At 45.8% G+C, this 18,280-nt stretch overlaps 2 protein-coding genes across 2 annotated transcripts in view; one reads left to right on the plus strand and one right to left on the minus strand.

The window, feature by feature from the left end:
• The window catches only part of APLF (aprataxin and PNKP like factor), a 107,729-nt gene extending 96,121 nt beyond the window's left edge, over nt 1–11,608 (minus strand). The window contains exon 1 of the mRNA XM_065401553.1: nt 11,516–11,608. Within this exon, the coding sequence (XP_065257625.1) occupies nt 11,516–11,608 (93 nt within the window). The remainder of the gene's footprint in view (nt 1–11,515) is intronic.
• Nucleotides 11,609–11,912: 304 nt separating this feature from the next.
• Nucleotides 11,913–17,812, plus strand: FBXO48 (F-box protein 48). Its single transcript, XM_065401621.1, has 3 exons — nt 11,913–12,001; nt 12,483–12,823; nt 17,395–17,812. Exons 2-3 carry the CDS (start codon nt 12,518–12,520, stop codon nt 17,554–17,556), a joined length of 468 nt encoding a protein of 155 aa, XP_065257693.1. The 5' UTR covers nt 11,913–12,001; nt 12,483–12,517; the 3' UTR covers nt 17,557–17,812.
• Nucleotides 17,813–18,280: the final 468 nt, after the last annotated feature.

Below are 18,280 nucleotides of genomic sequence, written 5' to 3' on the forward strand. Positions count from 1 at the left end.
GAGGTCTAATCGTTTCGCCTCCTTGGCCTTGGGGGCCGGGGCCTGCTGGCCATGCCGCTCCTTCTCGTTGACCCCCGAAACTACCAGCGAACATGGGGCCGGATGGGAGAAGAGGAAGTCAAACCCCCTGGATGGGGCAAAGTACTTCCTCTCGACGCCCCGTGCGGTCGGCGCAGAGGAGGCTGGCGTCTGCCACACAGTCTTATAGTTCGACTGTACGGTCTTTATCAACGGAAGAGCAATCCTGGAGGGACCCTCCGGGCTGAGAATGTCTACCATGGTGTCCTCCTGCTCGACCGTCTCCTCCCCCTGCAACCCCAAGTTGAGGGCCACCCGGCGGAGCAGGTCCTGGTGTGCCCGGTGGTCAATTGGGGGAGGGCCGGACACTGTTGTGCCCGCCACGGCTTCATCTGGTGAGGAGGAGGAGGTCATGGCTTTTTGAGCGTCCTCATCCTCCTGTAAGTCCTCCTCAGCGGGCTGACCCTCCGGGGTGCGTCCCCTGCCCTGGGTCACGGACGGTGCCTGGCTCGGTGCCGAGTCCGCCCTCTCGGCCTCAGGTGGTCTGGAGACCGTAGCCTCCGCACGGGAGGTGGGGCGGCACCGTGGGGAGCGGGACCGGTCCCCCGAAGGGCCCGACCTCGAAGTTCTGGATGGCGGGCCTTGCTGGTGATAGGCCCACGGGGTCCAGAACGGCCACTGTCCCGGATGGCTCCAGTGCGGTTGCCAAGAGGCCTCGTGCCGTGCAGCGGCATGCCCTCTGCGATCGTATCTCGACAGCCCCAAGCTCTCTTCCGACGCAAGCGACGGTGACCTGGAGGGCCACGGCGGTGCCGTGGAGCGGTGCCGGTCCGGTGTCGGGGAGCGGTGCCGTCGGGACCGGGACCGTGAGTAGCGCCGTACCGATCTGGATCTGGAACGGTACCGTTGACCGCGGGACCGGGAACGGCTGCGGGAGGACGGTCTTGGGGTCCTCACCGTCGAAGCGCCCCGGTGCCTGCTCGGGCCGGGTTGCTGGGACGGTGCCTCGCTCGCGCCGGGGCCCGTCTGCGTGGAGGCCCGTTGCGCGGCGGGAAGCCGGGAGTCCACCGAGGCGGAGCTCGACCGGGACCGGCGCCGGGAGCGGTGCCGAGATGGCGACCGCGATGGGCGCATCATCGCCGGCTTGCCCTTGGAAGGCAGTCTCGGCGGAATGTCTTTGGCGCGGAGTGTGCTGACGGAGGACAATTCAATGAGGTCCTTCGCCGCCTCAAATGTGTCCGGGGTGGAGGGCTGTTCCAACAGTTCCTCCAGCCCCTCCTCCTCACTCGACGCGCTTGTCCCGGGGCTCGACGGGCCTTTCGGCGCCGGAGCCACTGGTACCGGGACCTGTGCCGGGGTCGGCACGGCCTTGGGCGCACTAGCAGTCTTCGTAGGTGCCGCCTTCTTGTGCGGGGAGCGACCCCGGGCCTTGGGCTGGCTCTTGGGCTTGGCCGGCGAAGCAGACCGGTGCCGGGCGTGATCTCGCCGAGGCGGCACCGTAGGTTTAGTCTGCACCGCTTGTGTCGGGTCGCGGACCGATGCCGGGGCACTTCGCACCGAAGCCGACGGTGCCGTGGGAGCGGAGGGCTGTAACGCCATCTCCATGAGGAGCTGTTTCAGGCGAAAGTCTCTCTCTTTTTGAGTCCTGGGCTTGAAAGCCTTACAAATCTTACAGCGCTCCTTCTGGTGAGCTTCCCCCAGGCAACGGAGACACGACTCGTGCGGGTCGCTCACTGGCATGGGCCTGCGGCACGTGGCACAAGCCTTGAAGCCTTGGGCGTGCGGCATGCCCCGCCGCCCAGGGCCGGTGCCTGGGTCGACCAAAGCCCTATCACCAAGAGTTTGGTTGGTCTTTGTAACAACTAAATAACTACTTAACTCTAACACTTACTAAACAAAGAACTGATAACTACTGCTAATGACTATGCTAAGGGACACTCTCGAGTTGAGAGAAGAGCTGTTCCAACGTCGCCACGGGCGGTAAGAAGGAACTGAGGGAGGGTCGGGCCAGCAGGGGTATATATACGCTGGGGCGGGGCGCCGCTCTGGCGGGAAGGGAGACCCTGCGGGCCCGACGGGAGCCGCTGAGGGGAAAAGTTTCCGACGTTCGTGCACGCGGCGCGCGTACACCTAATGTGGAATGGACGTGAACAAGCACTCGAAGAAGAAAGAAAGTTTCAGGGTAACTCCAGTAAATTCCACCACCACCACCACCACCACAGCAGACAAACAGTTAATCCTAGAAACACTGACACAAAAACTGAAGTAGAGACAGTACCCGGGGCTTACAAAACTCAGGAAAAAAGTTATTATTTCCTAAGAACTGGCATTACAAGAACATTTTGTGAGGAACACGCTGTTTTAAAAAATTGAGATAATTTTTAATCCAGTGTAACAGATGCTAATTCTCCTGTTTTTTCATTTGGAGAAGTTTGGAGCTCTAATGAGATTTTGCCAGAGTCATTTGTTTTAATATTATTCATTACAGTGAGAGAGCTCTCTCTTCTGTATATGCAGCAAAACTAATATTGATGGGTTAACTAGAAACCTGCTGCTATTTGCAAGGAAAGTTTTTCCTGTTCACACATTTCCTTTAAGTGTGACATTCAAGACAGCAAAAAGATCCAATTACATCTTTGTAGGAAACTATAATTCATTTCTCTCAATGTTTATTAGGTTTAAAGATGTGTATTCAAACTGGCAGAAAACTGCTACCAGAATTACAAGTGTATGTTGTGACCTCTAGTGAGGAACTATGTTACTTCACTTAACCAAATAAGTTCATAAGAGAAAACACAGTCGCTCTATATGAGATTATTAGACAAGAAAATACATCTGAAAGATTACTGAAGGTAAAACGTGTTAAATTTGACCAGTAAAAATTCAATTGAAAAAATTAGACTTTTTCTCTCATTGTAGGCACTTACTACAAACAAACATTGCATGCAAAATATTAAACAAGTGCTGCAAGAGCAAAGCTAGGGAAAGAAACAAAGCTTGCACAGGATAAGCATAAATGTGCTACTTCAGGACAGGGTTCTAACCTATTATCTTAAGAAGGAAGATGAAACAGTTTAGAGCCCACTGAATTTGGACATAAAGGGAGTGTCACAGATGGGAGAAGGGGAATAGGTACTAGTCCAGGAGAAATTCACACCCTTAATGGCAAAAGCAGCATAAATTAAGAGGTGGCATGTTGTGTGAAATGTTCCAAGCCAGAGAGGGAATACAGTAAGCATGTGAATGGTGTATATATAGCAGTGTTGTAAGAAACAAAGTGCTGTATGATTACTGAGAACACCCTATTAGGTCCAAGTCACTAGAAACCCCATGACAATAAGAATGAGTACTGTTGTTGGCCAGGAACAACAAAATTTACTATCCTTATTAGGAATCAAAGTCCAATTTTAGAACAAGATAATTAACTAGTAAAATAATCCATCAAGCTGCTATTGTGGCAAGAACAAGCCCATGATACCACAGGATCCTAATTAATGGCTAATGGCCATAGACCCTTGTACACACAATAACCTCAAGGTCAGTGCTTGGAAGGTGTGCAGTAGCACATAAGCGTCCATGATTCTGCCAGACTGCCAAGCATTCTACATGCCAATCTGAGGTAAGCGAATAAGAACCAACACACTCCATGAACAAAGATGGTAGCAGACTACATCACCATCATAACAGAATGTGTGTGTGGGGGGGGGGGAGGTCCCAGTGTATGTCTGCTACATGTCAGTGAGGAAGCCAAGCACATGTGATCATGGGACTTGCATTGATATTTGGGAGAGTCATTGTGGGGCACTTCCCCTTTCCACTTCTGTCTATTAGTAGTGGCTATTATCTGAGCTGGGGTCTGCAGCTTCCATGGTTTTCGCCAACACTGATACAATGTTCATAGATAGAGATAAAGGAACTACACTGAGTTAGAAGATACTGTTCTCATATCTCTGCTGCTCTTAGTTTTGCCAGATGACAGAGAGAAATCAAAAGGACTCAGAGTGGTTTCACTCCTGCTATTAAGAATGTGTGGTCAATTAAATGGATAACAGTGACAAGGTGGATGAGGGAATATCTTTTATTGGACAAACTTCAGTTGGTAAGAGAAACAAGCTTTCAAGCTACACAGAGCTCTTCATCTGCAAACAACTGATAGATCAGTTACATTCTGCTGTTTTAGAAAGCTATGAACACCAGCAGATGTAAGCATTAGAATAAAACAAAACACAGAAGCTTGGGGAGAGTAACAGAGATCCACCTCAATCTATAGATCCTTCCCAGCACCATTTTGATTGCTGCCAGGAGACTGAAGGCAGGGTAAAGCAACAAAGGCACCCAAGCCAGCATGGCTCTGCAGCAATCAGGAGGTTCTGAGAGAGCAAGCTGAGAGAGAGTTCTTTCTTTTTATCAGCCAGAGGCTGCTGGTATGGCTTTCGATTTTCAAACACCCACTAGGCAGAAACCAATATGAAAACTGGAGCATGATCTGAGCCAAGTCCACTGACAAGAAACCCAGCACCAGCCCCTCTACCAACAGTTGGGTGTGAGGGCTGGAATTCTCAGTGTGTTGCCTTTGGATCTCTCAAACTTCCCCACCACTGCTCATCTTTCCTACTGGTCTCTTGCTAGTAGGTGTCTTACATTTTTTCAGCCCTACTCCAGTTCTACAAATGAGGTTTTGACATAGTGGACATGATTTCATCTCTTTCCACAGAAGGACAATGTAGTTAATATGGGAAGAAGTGTTCCCACTGCCAATGGCCTGCTCATATCCACTGACATTTCCAGTGCCAGAGAAAGTGATCCAAACAAATCTTTCACACATCCCCACATTAAATAGGGGAAACATTGCCTGCAAAGATTTTATCAGCAGCCTCCCCCAAGTAAAGCCTTCCTCAACTGACATCCTCAGCTCTTCAGAAATCCGAAGATCGTAGAGCAGTTAAGTCTAACATATTACAACAGCAGGTCTGGGAGCCTCATGAAGCGGTCCTCCTCCATTCTTTAGCTACCAGCTTAGCCTTTGAAAATCAATTAAGCATGCAGACAAGCAACTAAAGCAGTTCTCATTAAAGCAAATGCTGACAAAGTAAAATACACCTCTACCTCGATTTAATGCTGTCCTCGGGAGCCAAAAAATCTTACTGCGTTATAGGTGAAACCGCGTTATATTGAACTTGCTTGGATCCACTGGACTGCACAGCCCCACCCCCCACCCCGGAGCACTGCTTTACCACGTTATAACCAAATTCATGTTATATCGGGTCGCGTTATATCAAGCTAGCGGTGTATATTAGAAGTCAGCTAGCAGGTATTCTATGTATTAGCAAGGAATACATTCAAGCCATAAAACATTAGAAAATGAAAAAATGCCTCAGTTAAACTAAAGTCAAATATAATTCAACAGCACAGATCAGAAACAGCCTAGTGGTCCAATTCTGAAATACAGCCCATGAAGAAGCAACATTTCCCTGTGCACAACTCTTTGAACCAACCACAAACTCATCTTAAAACTACATTATATATGCTCTTAAAATACAAATACAAAAGTGAACCCAGGTATACATGAGAAACAACAAATGGCCATCTAATAGCAGAAAGTAACTTAAATGAGAATAATCCAGGGTGGATAAAAATTAATGATTTAAAAAAAAAAAACAATAAAAAACAGAATTTTATTTAAATCAGATTTTTTTGATAAAATGCTTTTTGAGGAAAAAACCTATCTAAAGATAGTTTTAATTAAGATACATTATAGCTCAAAAATATCTCATCATGGAATAGGGATTATAAATTCTAATTCTAGAGTATGAGACAATATATTCATGTAATGTTTAAGAAAAGTTTTGTAAATGAGTTCCAATAATTCATGGATTAGGGATCCAATCTTATGCAGTTCCAGGGGCTTCTGTATAGATTATTCAAGTTAATCTTTCTATCTACCCAATGGGACTCAGTGCTCAGTCTAGAAGATACCATCAGAGATGCTTAGTTTTGCAGTTCTCAAACTGTGGATTTGTATCTTCAGAGATAATATGCTTATTAACAGCAAAAAATGTTTTTAAAATAAATAAATAAATAATGCACCTCTACCCCGATATAACGCGACCCGATATAACACGAATTCGGATATAACGCGGTAAAGCAGCGCTCCAGGGGGGCGGGACTGCACACTCCAGCAGATCAAAGCAAGTTCGATATAATGCGATTTCACCTATAACACGGTAAGATTTTTTGGCTCCTGAGGACAGCATTATATCAGAGTAGAGGTGTATATAAAGGTCAGAAATAACAGACCTCAACCCTATCGTCCCTCTGCAAATGTATGTATACAGAGTCAATCCCTTACCTCTCTCTAAAAGTGCAAAGTTTCAAAAAGTTCAATGAATAGAAGATTGTTGGGGGCGGAATAGATCTGGACAAGGAGAAGAAGTCTGGAGATAAATGTGAGAAGGGAGGGACAGGCAGTAGAAACAAAAGTGAAACTGTTTGAGCAGCATATTCCAGAAGTCTTGAAGTCTTTCTGAGTGTAGCCTTCACTGATTTGAGATCTACCATACCATTCTCTCACTAGAAAGGAAAACCTATAATGTCAGCAAGCTGTAAAAGAGACCCAGTTTAGGAATAAGAACCATTCAAGAAATATGTTTGCTGATATGTTTTAAAGAAAGTTACACCAGTGAACTGGTGGAAGTCACTTAAGCTCTTGGATTCAGAGACTGTTGAAGTGATAATCTCACTTTTAATAGCAGTAGCTTCTTCTGCCGGTGTAGAAAGAATATTTTCTTCCTTTGGACTAATTCATTCCAAACTGAGAAATCGTTTGGGACCTGAAAAAGCAGGAAAGCTTGTTTTTCATTTCCAGATTATGAACAAACAGGAAAATGAAGGGGAAGATGACTGAGTTAGCTGCAGAAGCCAATATTTTAAGTTTCTCATGTTGACCTGGCTGACAGAGTCAATTTAATTGTTGTTTTTTTGTTTTTAAATATTTAACTATTTTAGTTAAAAACAATTTTAACAAAAACAAACCTGATTTTAAAAAACTTGAATGTTTAACTAAATTCAAAAAATCATATGCTTGTTTTGTTAAAATAGTATATGTTTGCTGTTGAAGAAAAAAATCCAGAATACATAACATTGTTGTTTTAATTAAATAAAACAATTTCAATGTCTGTCTGGTGATGTTCTCCTCCTAATACAGCATGGCAAGAAAATCCTCCAAATATTAATGATTAACCCGTTGAATTGGAGATAGTTCACCTCCCAATGACTTCATAAATATCTGCTTCAATTACCTTTGGTAAATGAAATAACCAATCATTGATTTTCTGATATAGCTGTAAAACTCATCTGAAAAGTTTTCCAAATAAATCACTTAAAAAATGTATAGTGTGTACCTTCTAAAAATGAAACCTACATCTATCTCTGAGTTGTGAAGAATATGTATTAAGGTTATAACAACCAACAAGAATGCCCTTTTATGTAGAAATCCATGATTAAATCGAGTTTTCCTGATTAGTGATTTAAATCATGATTTAAATCAATTTGATGTAAATCATGATTTAAATCAATTTGATTTAAATCAAATCCACCCTGGAATAATCTGACTAGCTGAAAAGGCTTCCAGTCTATGCACATGAAGACTATGTAGCTTTTAAACCAGTCAGATTGCTTATGCCCCTCACACACACACACTTTCATAACTATTTGACCCCTGTGCTGATCTGTCTACCTGTTCCACTCACAGTATTTCATTTACTATGCATTAATATTGCAACAAGTGCTTGATTTTCTCCAGGAAAACTTTGAAGCTTGGTCAGCAAAGTTGGACAATCTGAATACGTACTTCAGGAAGTTCCATTTATTTATTATATAGCTATATTACTAGAGAGAAGCCTAGAACAGGACAGCTTGTTGTTTTTAATGTAATGCTAATTATGCTGACTGTGTATGAGCCATCATGCCAATTGGAAAAATGTACCTGCCCTCTTCAGAGGAAGATCAGTCAAAGGGACAAACACAAAATAATGGTTTAGTGCAAAAACCCTAGGCAATAAAGGATATCTAAATGTGAAAAGGGCCCAATTTGAATGCAACCAGAAGAATTTCTTTTAAAAAGACTGGCTCCCTCCCCTTACTACACCTTTCCTACCACTACAAACTACAGCAGATGGATTCTTTAACAGCATAAATGGGATATATTAATCCGGGTATTTAATATGGTGCTTAGCCCTCTGGGCTGGGATTATGCAGACATGTGTCTACCTAAGAGCTGGAAAAAAAGATGGAATGTTAAGTAATTTAGTATATTAGAATGTGTAGAACACTGAAAGTTGTATTTATTTTCCACTACTTATACAAGTATCAGGGGGTAACTGTGTTAGTCTGTATCCACAAAAACAACAAGGAGTCAAGTGGCACCTTAAAGACTAACAGATTTATTTGGGCATAAGCTTTCGTGGGTAAAAAACCCACTTCTTCAGATGCATGGAGTGAAAATTACCAACTTATTACAACTAATTACTACATATACAGTTTCGTTTTTGCATTCCACATCTAGTATAATGAATCCACACTGATCAGTTTCACAAGCTTTTCTAGTCAATCTCACTTTTCTCATGCACACTATTCTGACTGTGGGCACTAGCATTACTGAAGAGTAAATTAAACACAGAAAACAGCTGATCAAATTCTGCCCCTAGTTAAATCCACTGGTTTGTACAGGGTGTAACTAAGGGCAAAAATGTATCCTACTGTTTTAAATGAGTTTAAAAATACTAACACCATTTGTATTAGATTATCTTGAACTCTCTCCCCCAAATCTAAAACTACTTAACAGACTCGTATATAAGCTTTTGGTGAATGCAGCCACATTTGCCAACTAGAGAAAGATACCATAGCAATTAGGCACTAAGCGTTGATATGGCTGAGTGAAGTGAGTGCAAGCCTTGGTCTACACTGAACATTTAGACTGACATAACTACATCGCTCAGGGGTGTAAGAAATTCACACCCTTGAGTGCCATAGTTAAGCCAACCTTAAGAATTCCAAGTTAAGAATTCTTCTGCTGGCCCAGCTACTGCCGCTCAGGGATGTGGAATACCTACACCAATGGAAAAATCCCTTTCCTAGATATAGGAAGGATCTATGCTATGGTGCTAAAGCTGTACAGCTGTCACTGTAGCACCAATAGTGTAGACATACCTCGAAACTATCTGCAAAAAAAGTTTTGTTGGAAGAGACACTGCCAACTTAAGTCACATCTTTCTGAAATGTTATTACCAACCTATTGTTACAAGTATACCTGAAGTTACTATTGAGAAAATTGTTTCACTTTAAATTTGTACACAGTGCTTCAGGAGAAGAGGTGATTTTTCTGGAGGATGCCATCTTGTGCTCTAAAGCAGTGTTTCCTGAATGGTGGGCTGCAGGCCCAGTGCAGAGAGGAAGCCACAGGAAGGAGTGGCAGGCTTGAAAAGTATGCCTGTCCTGCTCTCACTACCAGTAGCAGCTCCTGCCCCACAGGGGTGAGCCTGCCTCCCCACTCCGGGCATTGTGACCTGGCACACAGGTCACATCCCCACTCAGGTTTCACCCAGCCATCAGGACAAACCCGAGTGGTGCTGAGACCCAGTGCGCCAGGTCACAATACCCAGAGCAGCGAGCCAGGCCCTGCCCTGTAGGACTGAAACCACTGCTGCTAGGTGAGTGTGAGGCAGGTTTGCTCTCCAACTTCCTCCCGGGGCAGGGCCTCCCCTCTGCACTGGGCTGGGATTAAGGTTGAAGTGTCAGGGCAGAAGGTACTGCTGCAGGTGGTCAATGCCCCCTCAGTGGAGCAAAGAGGCGGTGGAGAACACCACCAGCCTATGAAGTGGGCCCCACAAACATGCACATTTGGACCCTGGGTGGATCACACACACACACAAAGAAGGAGAGAAAATGCAATTGGTGAGTCACCTTCATAAAAAATTTGGGAACCACTGCTCTAAATCTTAAGATTTCACTCAAAAAATAAATAAATAAAATAAAAAGGGAGGAGACTTTTGCCCATATGGCTGCAAAGATTACACTTCTCACATTATTAAATTTAATGGATGCAGTGAAATTGGCACAAGGAAGTCTGAAAAAAGAGCTCTGAGAAAAATGTGCATTGTCCCTATACATTTCAATGGGTTGGGAACTCTGAAGGCTACTGTTAAGGATATGTTAACATTATTAGTTATTTCACGGTTGATGAAAGCACACAAGAGCATGAGACAATATTGTGTTATTATTCAAGTTTCCTGTAAGTGAAGTCTTGCTTTGATGTCTCAGAGCAGAACTTAGTTTGTGTTGGCAGAAAGTTTGGGAGACTGATGCTATTCCCTCTCCCCTGTTCAACCCCTAATTTCCTCTGATTTGGGAGAGAATCGGGAAAGCGATGTTTATGCAAACAGGAAAATAAGTCAGCGTCGCCAACCCATACGATTTGTTAGTCTCATAACGTTTAGAATTTCTCTTAAAGCCCCAGCTCCTAGAGTCACGTTAAAGGAGAATCTCTGTTTTTGTTAACACAAGTTTCCTATCGCTCCAGATTACGGAGAAACGCTTGAAAGGAGCTGGAGGGCTCTGATTCCACCTTCCTCCGTATGGGGGGCCAGCCTCTATTCCACCCTGGTCCCATGGCCTGACGGGGATATTGGTTAGTAGTTCATCCGTGGAGCTGTGAGCACGGGTATGTACCTGGCACAGTTCACCCCCGTCCCTGACACCCGCCCCTTTTGTGGTAGGAGGGAGAACCTGGTGCATGCTTATCTCGAATGCGTCAGGTTGCAGCCCCTCTTGCAGCTCCTCCAGAACCTCCTGCTGACGTCCTGGCTGCACTTTTCCCCACACCTGTTTATATTTGCACACCCTGTCCATGGCCCCACCAAGTCACGAGCCCGCCTCATCAACCTCCTCCTCGCCCTGGCCAAAGTAGCCTCTACAACACCAGGAGGAGGATGTTAGATGAGGGAGTGCTCTGCGACTGCGGGGCCCATTTCTGCTCCTCCCTAGTCTCCCGCATCCGGGCAGAGTTCCTTTGGGCAGCACCCGCTGGCTCCCTAAACAGGTTTGAGGCACAGTGGGCACTGTCCGGGGTTCTCTGCTCAGTGTCCCCCTCTAGAGCCCTAGTTCTGAACCTGTGACCGTCACTCCTGACCCTGTTATTCCTTAGTCGCCCCCATCTTCAGTTGGTTCCCGGGGCCAGAAGTCCCCCCCGCAAGGCTGTGGATGAAGTCGGAGAGCCTTAGCTCTGCCGGAGGCTCTGATGAGCCCATGGGCCCTTCCAGCCCCAAGTGGAACTTGCGGGGTGCGCAGCGCCCGGCCCAGCCTGGGGCTACGGGCAGGCCCGCGCCAGGCCTCCCCCGAGGCGGCTCCTGGGCTCGCTGGCACTGGGCTGGGGGCTGCAGCGGCCGCGCTGGGCAGCGGGGTCAGGGAGCCCCCCACCCCCCTGCCGAGGAGCCAGACTTACTCCCAGCAGGGGGCCTCTTCCCAGCACTGTCTGGCCGGGCTGCAGCGCCACCGGGCAGCCCCCGTCCGCGGGCGCTAGCTCGAACCCCGGCATGGGCATCGCTGGGGGGCTCTCCGCCAGCGGACAGGGACCAGGCCCCGCTGTCCCCTCCGGAAACTCGCGCCACGCAGGGAGGTTCCTCTCCCTTCCGTTTCCCTCCGTGCTAGGAGGCGGGGCAGGTAACCGCTGTTTGTGTTTAAATCCCCGCACCACCGCCCACAGCTTGGCCGGCCATCCCGGAAACGGTAGTTCCCAACTCACACCCTCCCCGCCCGGCCGCTCTTGAGCGTCGCCGCGGGGAAACTACAAATCCCGGCGTGCCCCGCCTCAACAGCCCCCGCCGCATGCGCATTGCCTCGGGAAGCCAGTGGGCGGCGGTGTAAACAAACACGTTCGAATGGGGGAGACGTTTAAACCGTCACCTTGGGGGCAGCAGCGCGGGGCCAGGTAGGGGGCGGCCTGCGGGGCTGGAATTTCCCTCCACCTGTCTTCGCCGCGGGCGGCTGGGGGATGAGAGCGGGCTCCAGCCACGGCTTGGCCAGGCGAGCTCCGAGGCGGGGCCGGGCTCGGGCGCCTGATGGTTGAGCACAAGCAGGGCACCGTCTATCTCTTGCCTAACGCCTGGAGGCTGGGCTAGCCTAGCCTTAGCACAGGGCACGTACAAGGGTGGAGTGATTGCCGAGGGCTGGGCAAACACGAGGGTCACTGGTGACCCATCCTGCACTGTTTGAGGGCTCAGGCTGGGCCAGCCAGGGCACGAGGCATAGCACGCTGTTTAATACATGAGGCACTTTAACATAACCTTCAAAATTAGAGTTAACTTGGTGAAAGTTAACTCCATGTATTCTGTAATTGAGATCAGTGATCAGGGCATGCAACCAGCTACATGTGAGGCTGTTTAGTGACCACTGTACTTCCTCACCCCCAGGGTTACTCATGGTGGATGTATTGAGGCCTTAAATTATGCAGAAAGCCTCAAAGAAGAACAAACAGGCACTTGCTTCCTGTAAAGAACTGACCATCCTTCCTCCAGCCAAGAAAAAAGAGGAAAATCGGGAGGACTTTGTAGAGCTGCTGCCTCCAGAAGTCAGTTTTAAAATTTTCAGTGAACTGGATATTCAGAGTTTATGCAAAGCTGCAATGACATGCAAGAGCTGGAATCGTGCAATTGAGAACAGTGACCATTTGTGGAAACATCACTGTTTAACTGTAAGAGCTGTCTGTCAGCGAGAGATAGACTGTGATCGAGGAAATGGATATTCATGGAAGGTAAATTTAAGAACATGGACTGTCTAGCTTTGGGAAACTGGGTAGCTTTCAGGATGAGTATTAAGATATGTGAGGTTCTCTCCTGATCAGTATTTCTGATCCATCCAAGGTCAAGAGCAATTCAAAGTTGTTACCATCTAATAGCTACAGCCTGTGAGATCTCAGGGCTTGTTTATACTACAAAATTAAGTTGACTTAAGTCGAAGTACAGCCACCACAGTAATTAAAAGTGGTAGTTCACAGCCACACTTACTCCTTCGGTCGGCAGTGCGCGTCCTCACCAGGAGTGCTTCCACCAACTGAAGTGGGGCATTATAGGACACAGATCTGGAGCCTAGCAGCCCAAGCTGTCAGTGCGGTGCAGGGCTCACCCAGCTGTCAGCACCAGGGCATGGGGGCCCCAGCTGCGAGCAAGCACCCACAACTGACAGCTCAGGCTATCCCCACCAGAGAGTAGAAGGACTCCAGCTGACAGCCCCCACTTGGGGCTGACAGCCAACAGGCTATGTCAGTTAATCACTGTCTAACTGCATCAACATAAGCGCTACACCTCTCATGGAGATGGAATTATGTCAGCGTAGCAGGTGACTTCCTTCATCAGAAGCAGCATTCTAATGTAGACACTGACATAATTAGGTCATAATACGCCACCTTGCATCAACCTAGCTCTGTAGTGTAGACCAGGCCGTAGTGAAATAGTATCACAAACATCATCACAACTGGCAGTCTGTGCAGAGATGCCAAAAAATAAGAGTACCATAGAGATAGTGAACTACCTGGTCCCTGAGAAATGATTAGTCCAGCTCTGGAATGGAACACATTGCGAAAGGGACACGGTTTTACATACATGTTCCCCATAATTTTACTTCAGTGGAATACTCCTGCTGGGAGAGAAGGGGTTCCTGGAATCTGCTGATCTAGAGAAGTTTTTGCCCCTACACACCTCTTAAGCCAGATACAGCTAGGGGTCAAAGAACCAGCTGCTTTAGAACCCCCTTACCCAGCACCATTGCAGCTGCTACTCAAAACAGTGAGGAGGAGCTGAACATGTTGAGTGAAATCCTATTGAGGAATAGAGAAAGCATGAACTCTGGCAACTTAAGTGTTAAAATATAATTAGGAAGGCCAAAAAAGAATTTGAAGAACAGCCAACGAAAGACTCAGAGTAATAACAAAAACATTTTTAAGTATATCAGAAGCAGGAAGCCTGCTAAACAACCAGTGGGGCCAGATTCCCAAACCTGAGCCAGTCTTTATAGGTGACAAATCTGAGGAATGTCCCAGACTGAGGTGTCATTAGAAGAGGTTTTGGAACAAATTAATAAACAGTAATAAGTCACCAGGACCAGATGGTATTCACCCAAGAATTCAGAAGGAACTAAAATATGAAGTTACAGAACTACTAAATTTATCATTTAAATCAGCTTCTGTACCAGATGACTGGAGGACAGCTAATGTGATCCTAATTTTTGACAAAGGGCTCCAGAGGCGATCCTGGTAATTAAGGATCAGTAAGCCTAACTTCAGTACCAGGCAAATTGGTTGAAACTATCATAAAGAAAAGAATGATCAGACACATGATTTGTGGAGGAAGAGTCTACAAAAGGTGTTAAGGGAAATCATGCCTCAGCAATCTACTAGAATTCTTTGAGGCCATCAACAAGCATGTGGACAAGGGTGATCCAGTGGATATAGTGTACTGAGATCTTCAGAAAGTCTTTGACAAGGTTCCTCATCAAAGGCTCTTGAGCAAAGTAAGTTCTCATGGGTAGGGTCCTACCAAATTCACTGTCCATTTTGGTCAATTTCACGATGATAGGATTTTTTAAATCGTAAATTTCATGATTTAAATCTGAAATTTCACAGTGTTGTAATTGATGGGGTCCTGACCCAAAAAGAAGTTGTAGGGGGTTGCAAGTTTATTGTAGGGTGGTTGCTGTACTGCTACCCGTACTTCTGTACTGGTGCTGGCAGCGGCTCTGCCTTCAGAGCTGAGCAGCTGGAGAGTGGTGGCTGCTGGTTGGGAGCCCAGCTCTGAAGGCAGAGCTGCTGTCTGCAGCAGCACAGAAGTAAGGATGCCATGGTATGGTATTGCCACCCTTACTTCTGCGCTGCTGCCTGCAGAGCTGGGCCATCAGTCAGTAGCGGCCTCTCTCCAGCCACCCCGCTCTGAAGGAAGCAATGCAGAAGTAAGGGTGGTATGGTATGGTACTGCCGCCCTTACTTCTGCACTGCTGCTGGCAGGGTGCTGTCTTCGGAGCTGGGCACCTGGCCAACAGCTGCCACTCTCCAGCCGCCCAGCTCTGAAGGCAGCGCAGAAGTAAGGGTGGCAATACCACAGACTCCTTAAAATAACCTTGTGACCCCCCCAATTTGAGAAATGTTGGTCTCCCCCATGAAATCTCTATAGTATAGGGTACAAGCACACAAAAGACCAGATTTCACAGGGGAGACCAGCTTTCATGGTCTGTGATGCGTTTTTCATGGCCGTGAATTTGGTAGGGCCCTACTCATGGGATAAGAAGGTCCTCTCCTGGATCGGTAACTGGTTACAAGATAGGAAACAAAGGGTAGGAATAAATGGTCAGTTTTCAGACTGGAGAGAGGTAAATAGTGGTGTCCCCCAAGGTCTGTACTGGGACCAGTACTGTTTAACATATTCATAAATGAGCTGGAAAAAGGGGTCAACAGTGAGGTGGCAAAATTTGTAGATGATACAAAACTACGCAAGATAATTAAGTCCCAGGCAGACTGCAAAGAGCTACAAAAGGATCTTACAAAACTAGGTGACTTGGCAACAAAATGGCAGATGAAATTCAATGTAGATAAATGCAAAGTAATGCACATTGGAAAACAATCCCAACTATACATGTAAAATGATGGGATCTAAATTAGCTGTTACCACTCAAGAAAGGGGATAGATAATAAGACAGAAAATATCATATTGCCTCTGTATAAATCCATGGTATGCCCACATTTTGAATACTGCGTGCAGATATGTCATCCCATCTCAAAAAAGATATATTGGAATTGGGAAAAGTACAGAAAAGAGCATCAAACATGATTAGAAGTATGGAACAGCTTCCATATGAGGAGAGATTAATAAAATGGATTTTTCAGCTTGGAAAAGAGACTACTAAGGTTATGATAGAGGTCTAGAAAATCATGACTGGTGTGGAGAAAGTAAATAAAATAGGAGAAGATGTTATTTACTCTAACACAAGAACTCAGGGTCACCAAATGAAATTAATAGGCAGCAAATTTAAAACAAACAAAAGGAAGTATTTCTTCACACGACACACAGTCAACCTGTGGAACTCTTTACCAGAGGATATTGTGAAGGCCAAGACTATAACAGCGTTCAAAAAGAACTAGCTATGTTCATGGAGGATAGCCATTGATGGACCTATTAGCCAGGATGGGCAGGGATTCAAAACCATGCTCTGAAGTTTCCCTAGCCTCTGTTTGCCAGAAACCTGGAATGGGTGACAGGGGATGGATCACTTGATGATTACCTGTTCTGTTCATTCCCTCTGAAGCACCTGGCATTGGCCACTATCAGAAGATAGGGTACTGGGCTAGATGGACCACTGGTCTAACCCAGTATGGCCGTTCTTATGACAGCTATAGCATCATACTTATAGAATCCAGCCCGCAGGACTTAGCAGCTCAGACAGGGAATGGATTCAGACATTGCAACCACCACCCTCAACCAGCACTAGTTTGAAAGAAAGTACAGCCACCTCTTTTGGGGCTTTAAGTCTACCTCTGCATAGATCACTGGTCAGTGGAACTCCGAGTTACACAGTTTTAGACTCATTTCCTCTCTGAGGAAGTGTTTTAGTAGTTCAGTACGAGGCAAGAGCTCACAAGGAGGCAAGGCTGTGAGCAGATGGAGTACTCATGCTACTCTGAAGATAGTGGACACACTGAAATCCAAACTCAACACCTTCCTGGCATCTGACTTCATTAACAAAGCAAACATCACAAATCCTAGTCCAGACTTTCTCCAGTTATATGGCCATTTCCATGTCTCCTCCCATAGGCCTTCTCTGCCCTAGATCCTTCTCCCAGACAGCTACTTCTACCTCCTAATGTCCAGGGTTGAGGTAACAAGCTACATGTGTCAAAAAGTCAATAAGTTAGTACCTCCCTGCATGAGCAGGGAACATCCCAACAGAGGAACCCAACCACCCTGTTGCTAGAGTACACAAGAGAGTTTGTATTATTTTGGGGCCTGCAGAATAGGGAAGAGAAATAGAAAGATTTAAAAAAAAATTTACTTTAGGGTAGGGATTTAGCTTGAAAGGGTGGGGATGAGAGGCAGAAGATTTGAGAAGTGAGAATGATCCTCATGTTACTCTGAAAAATGTGAAGTTAAAGCCCTGGTCCACTAGAGGGCATTTGTACACCTATGTATTGCATTGAGGGCCCAGACACCCAAATGTGTTATAATGTAGATGCTTCTTCTGGTGTAAAACTTTAGTTCTCCCAACTTCCAATGTTTACATTGGCTTCTGCTTAGTTTATTCAAGTTTTTCAAGGCTTTTTAACTGTTTACTCTGTATCAGGTCACTCTACTGAGAAACTACTGGAAGAGCAAAGTGAAGCATGAATGGCTAAGTGGAAAATATAGCAACATTCACTCACGCTGTGGCTTACCAGAAAAAAGCATGTATCCCATGGATGCTGATACATGGGGAGAAATACTGGAAGCAGAACTGGAGAGATAAGAAACCAGACATGGATCTTATATAGGAAGAAATGGCACAGAACTGACTGTTTTTACTGTAAATATTTAGCCATTCACACCAGTGACATTTGCAAATATGTAGTAGAAACTTCACTGGAAAAAATGTATAAATACAGAGTTTATTTTTATTTTGCACTTTATCCGAACAGCTTGTTGTAAAAACCCTAAATGAGATATAAACTATACAATGTTATTATTTTTAAAGATCTGCTGTACTGTTAAACAGATGTTAAGTCTTGGACTGACTTTTCATTAGGCACTTTTTGAAAAAATAGGAAAAAAATAGGTTTTTTTTTTTTCCCACTTGAAATTCGTATGAAGCAGAAACATGAGACCACAGGCATGGGAAATGGAGGGGATTGACTACCGTATAAGCATCAAAGCCACTGGGTATGAACTCCTTCAGGCTGGCCCTCTTTACCATCAGGTTCTACTTGAAGTACAGTTATGGTCAGAAGAGTGACTGTAGTAGTGCCTCCTTCTTAGTCCACTGACCTGCTCCTAGTGTGTATTCAATCACAGCAACAAAAATCAGCAGTTAAGTTGTATCTTTTACTACTGCAGAAACTACTATGGGTAACTGAGCTGGATATACTTTGACTTAATTCAGGTTACATTAAGTTTTATAGTAGAGCTCTCCTTGAAATGGAAATAAGGGTTACGTTTCCCCAATAAACCTCTTTAAATCTAGAGTTGAAACCTCA

Source organism: Emys orbicularis, chromosome 3 (genome assembly GCF_028017835.1).
Source record: "Emys orbicularis isolate rEmyOrb1 chromosome 3, rEmyOrb1.hap1, whole genome shotgun sequence".
NCBI classification, from domain to species: domain Eukaryota; kingdom Metazoa; phylum Chordata; order Testudines; family Emydidae; genus Emys; species Emys orbicularis.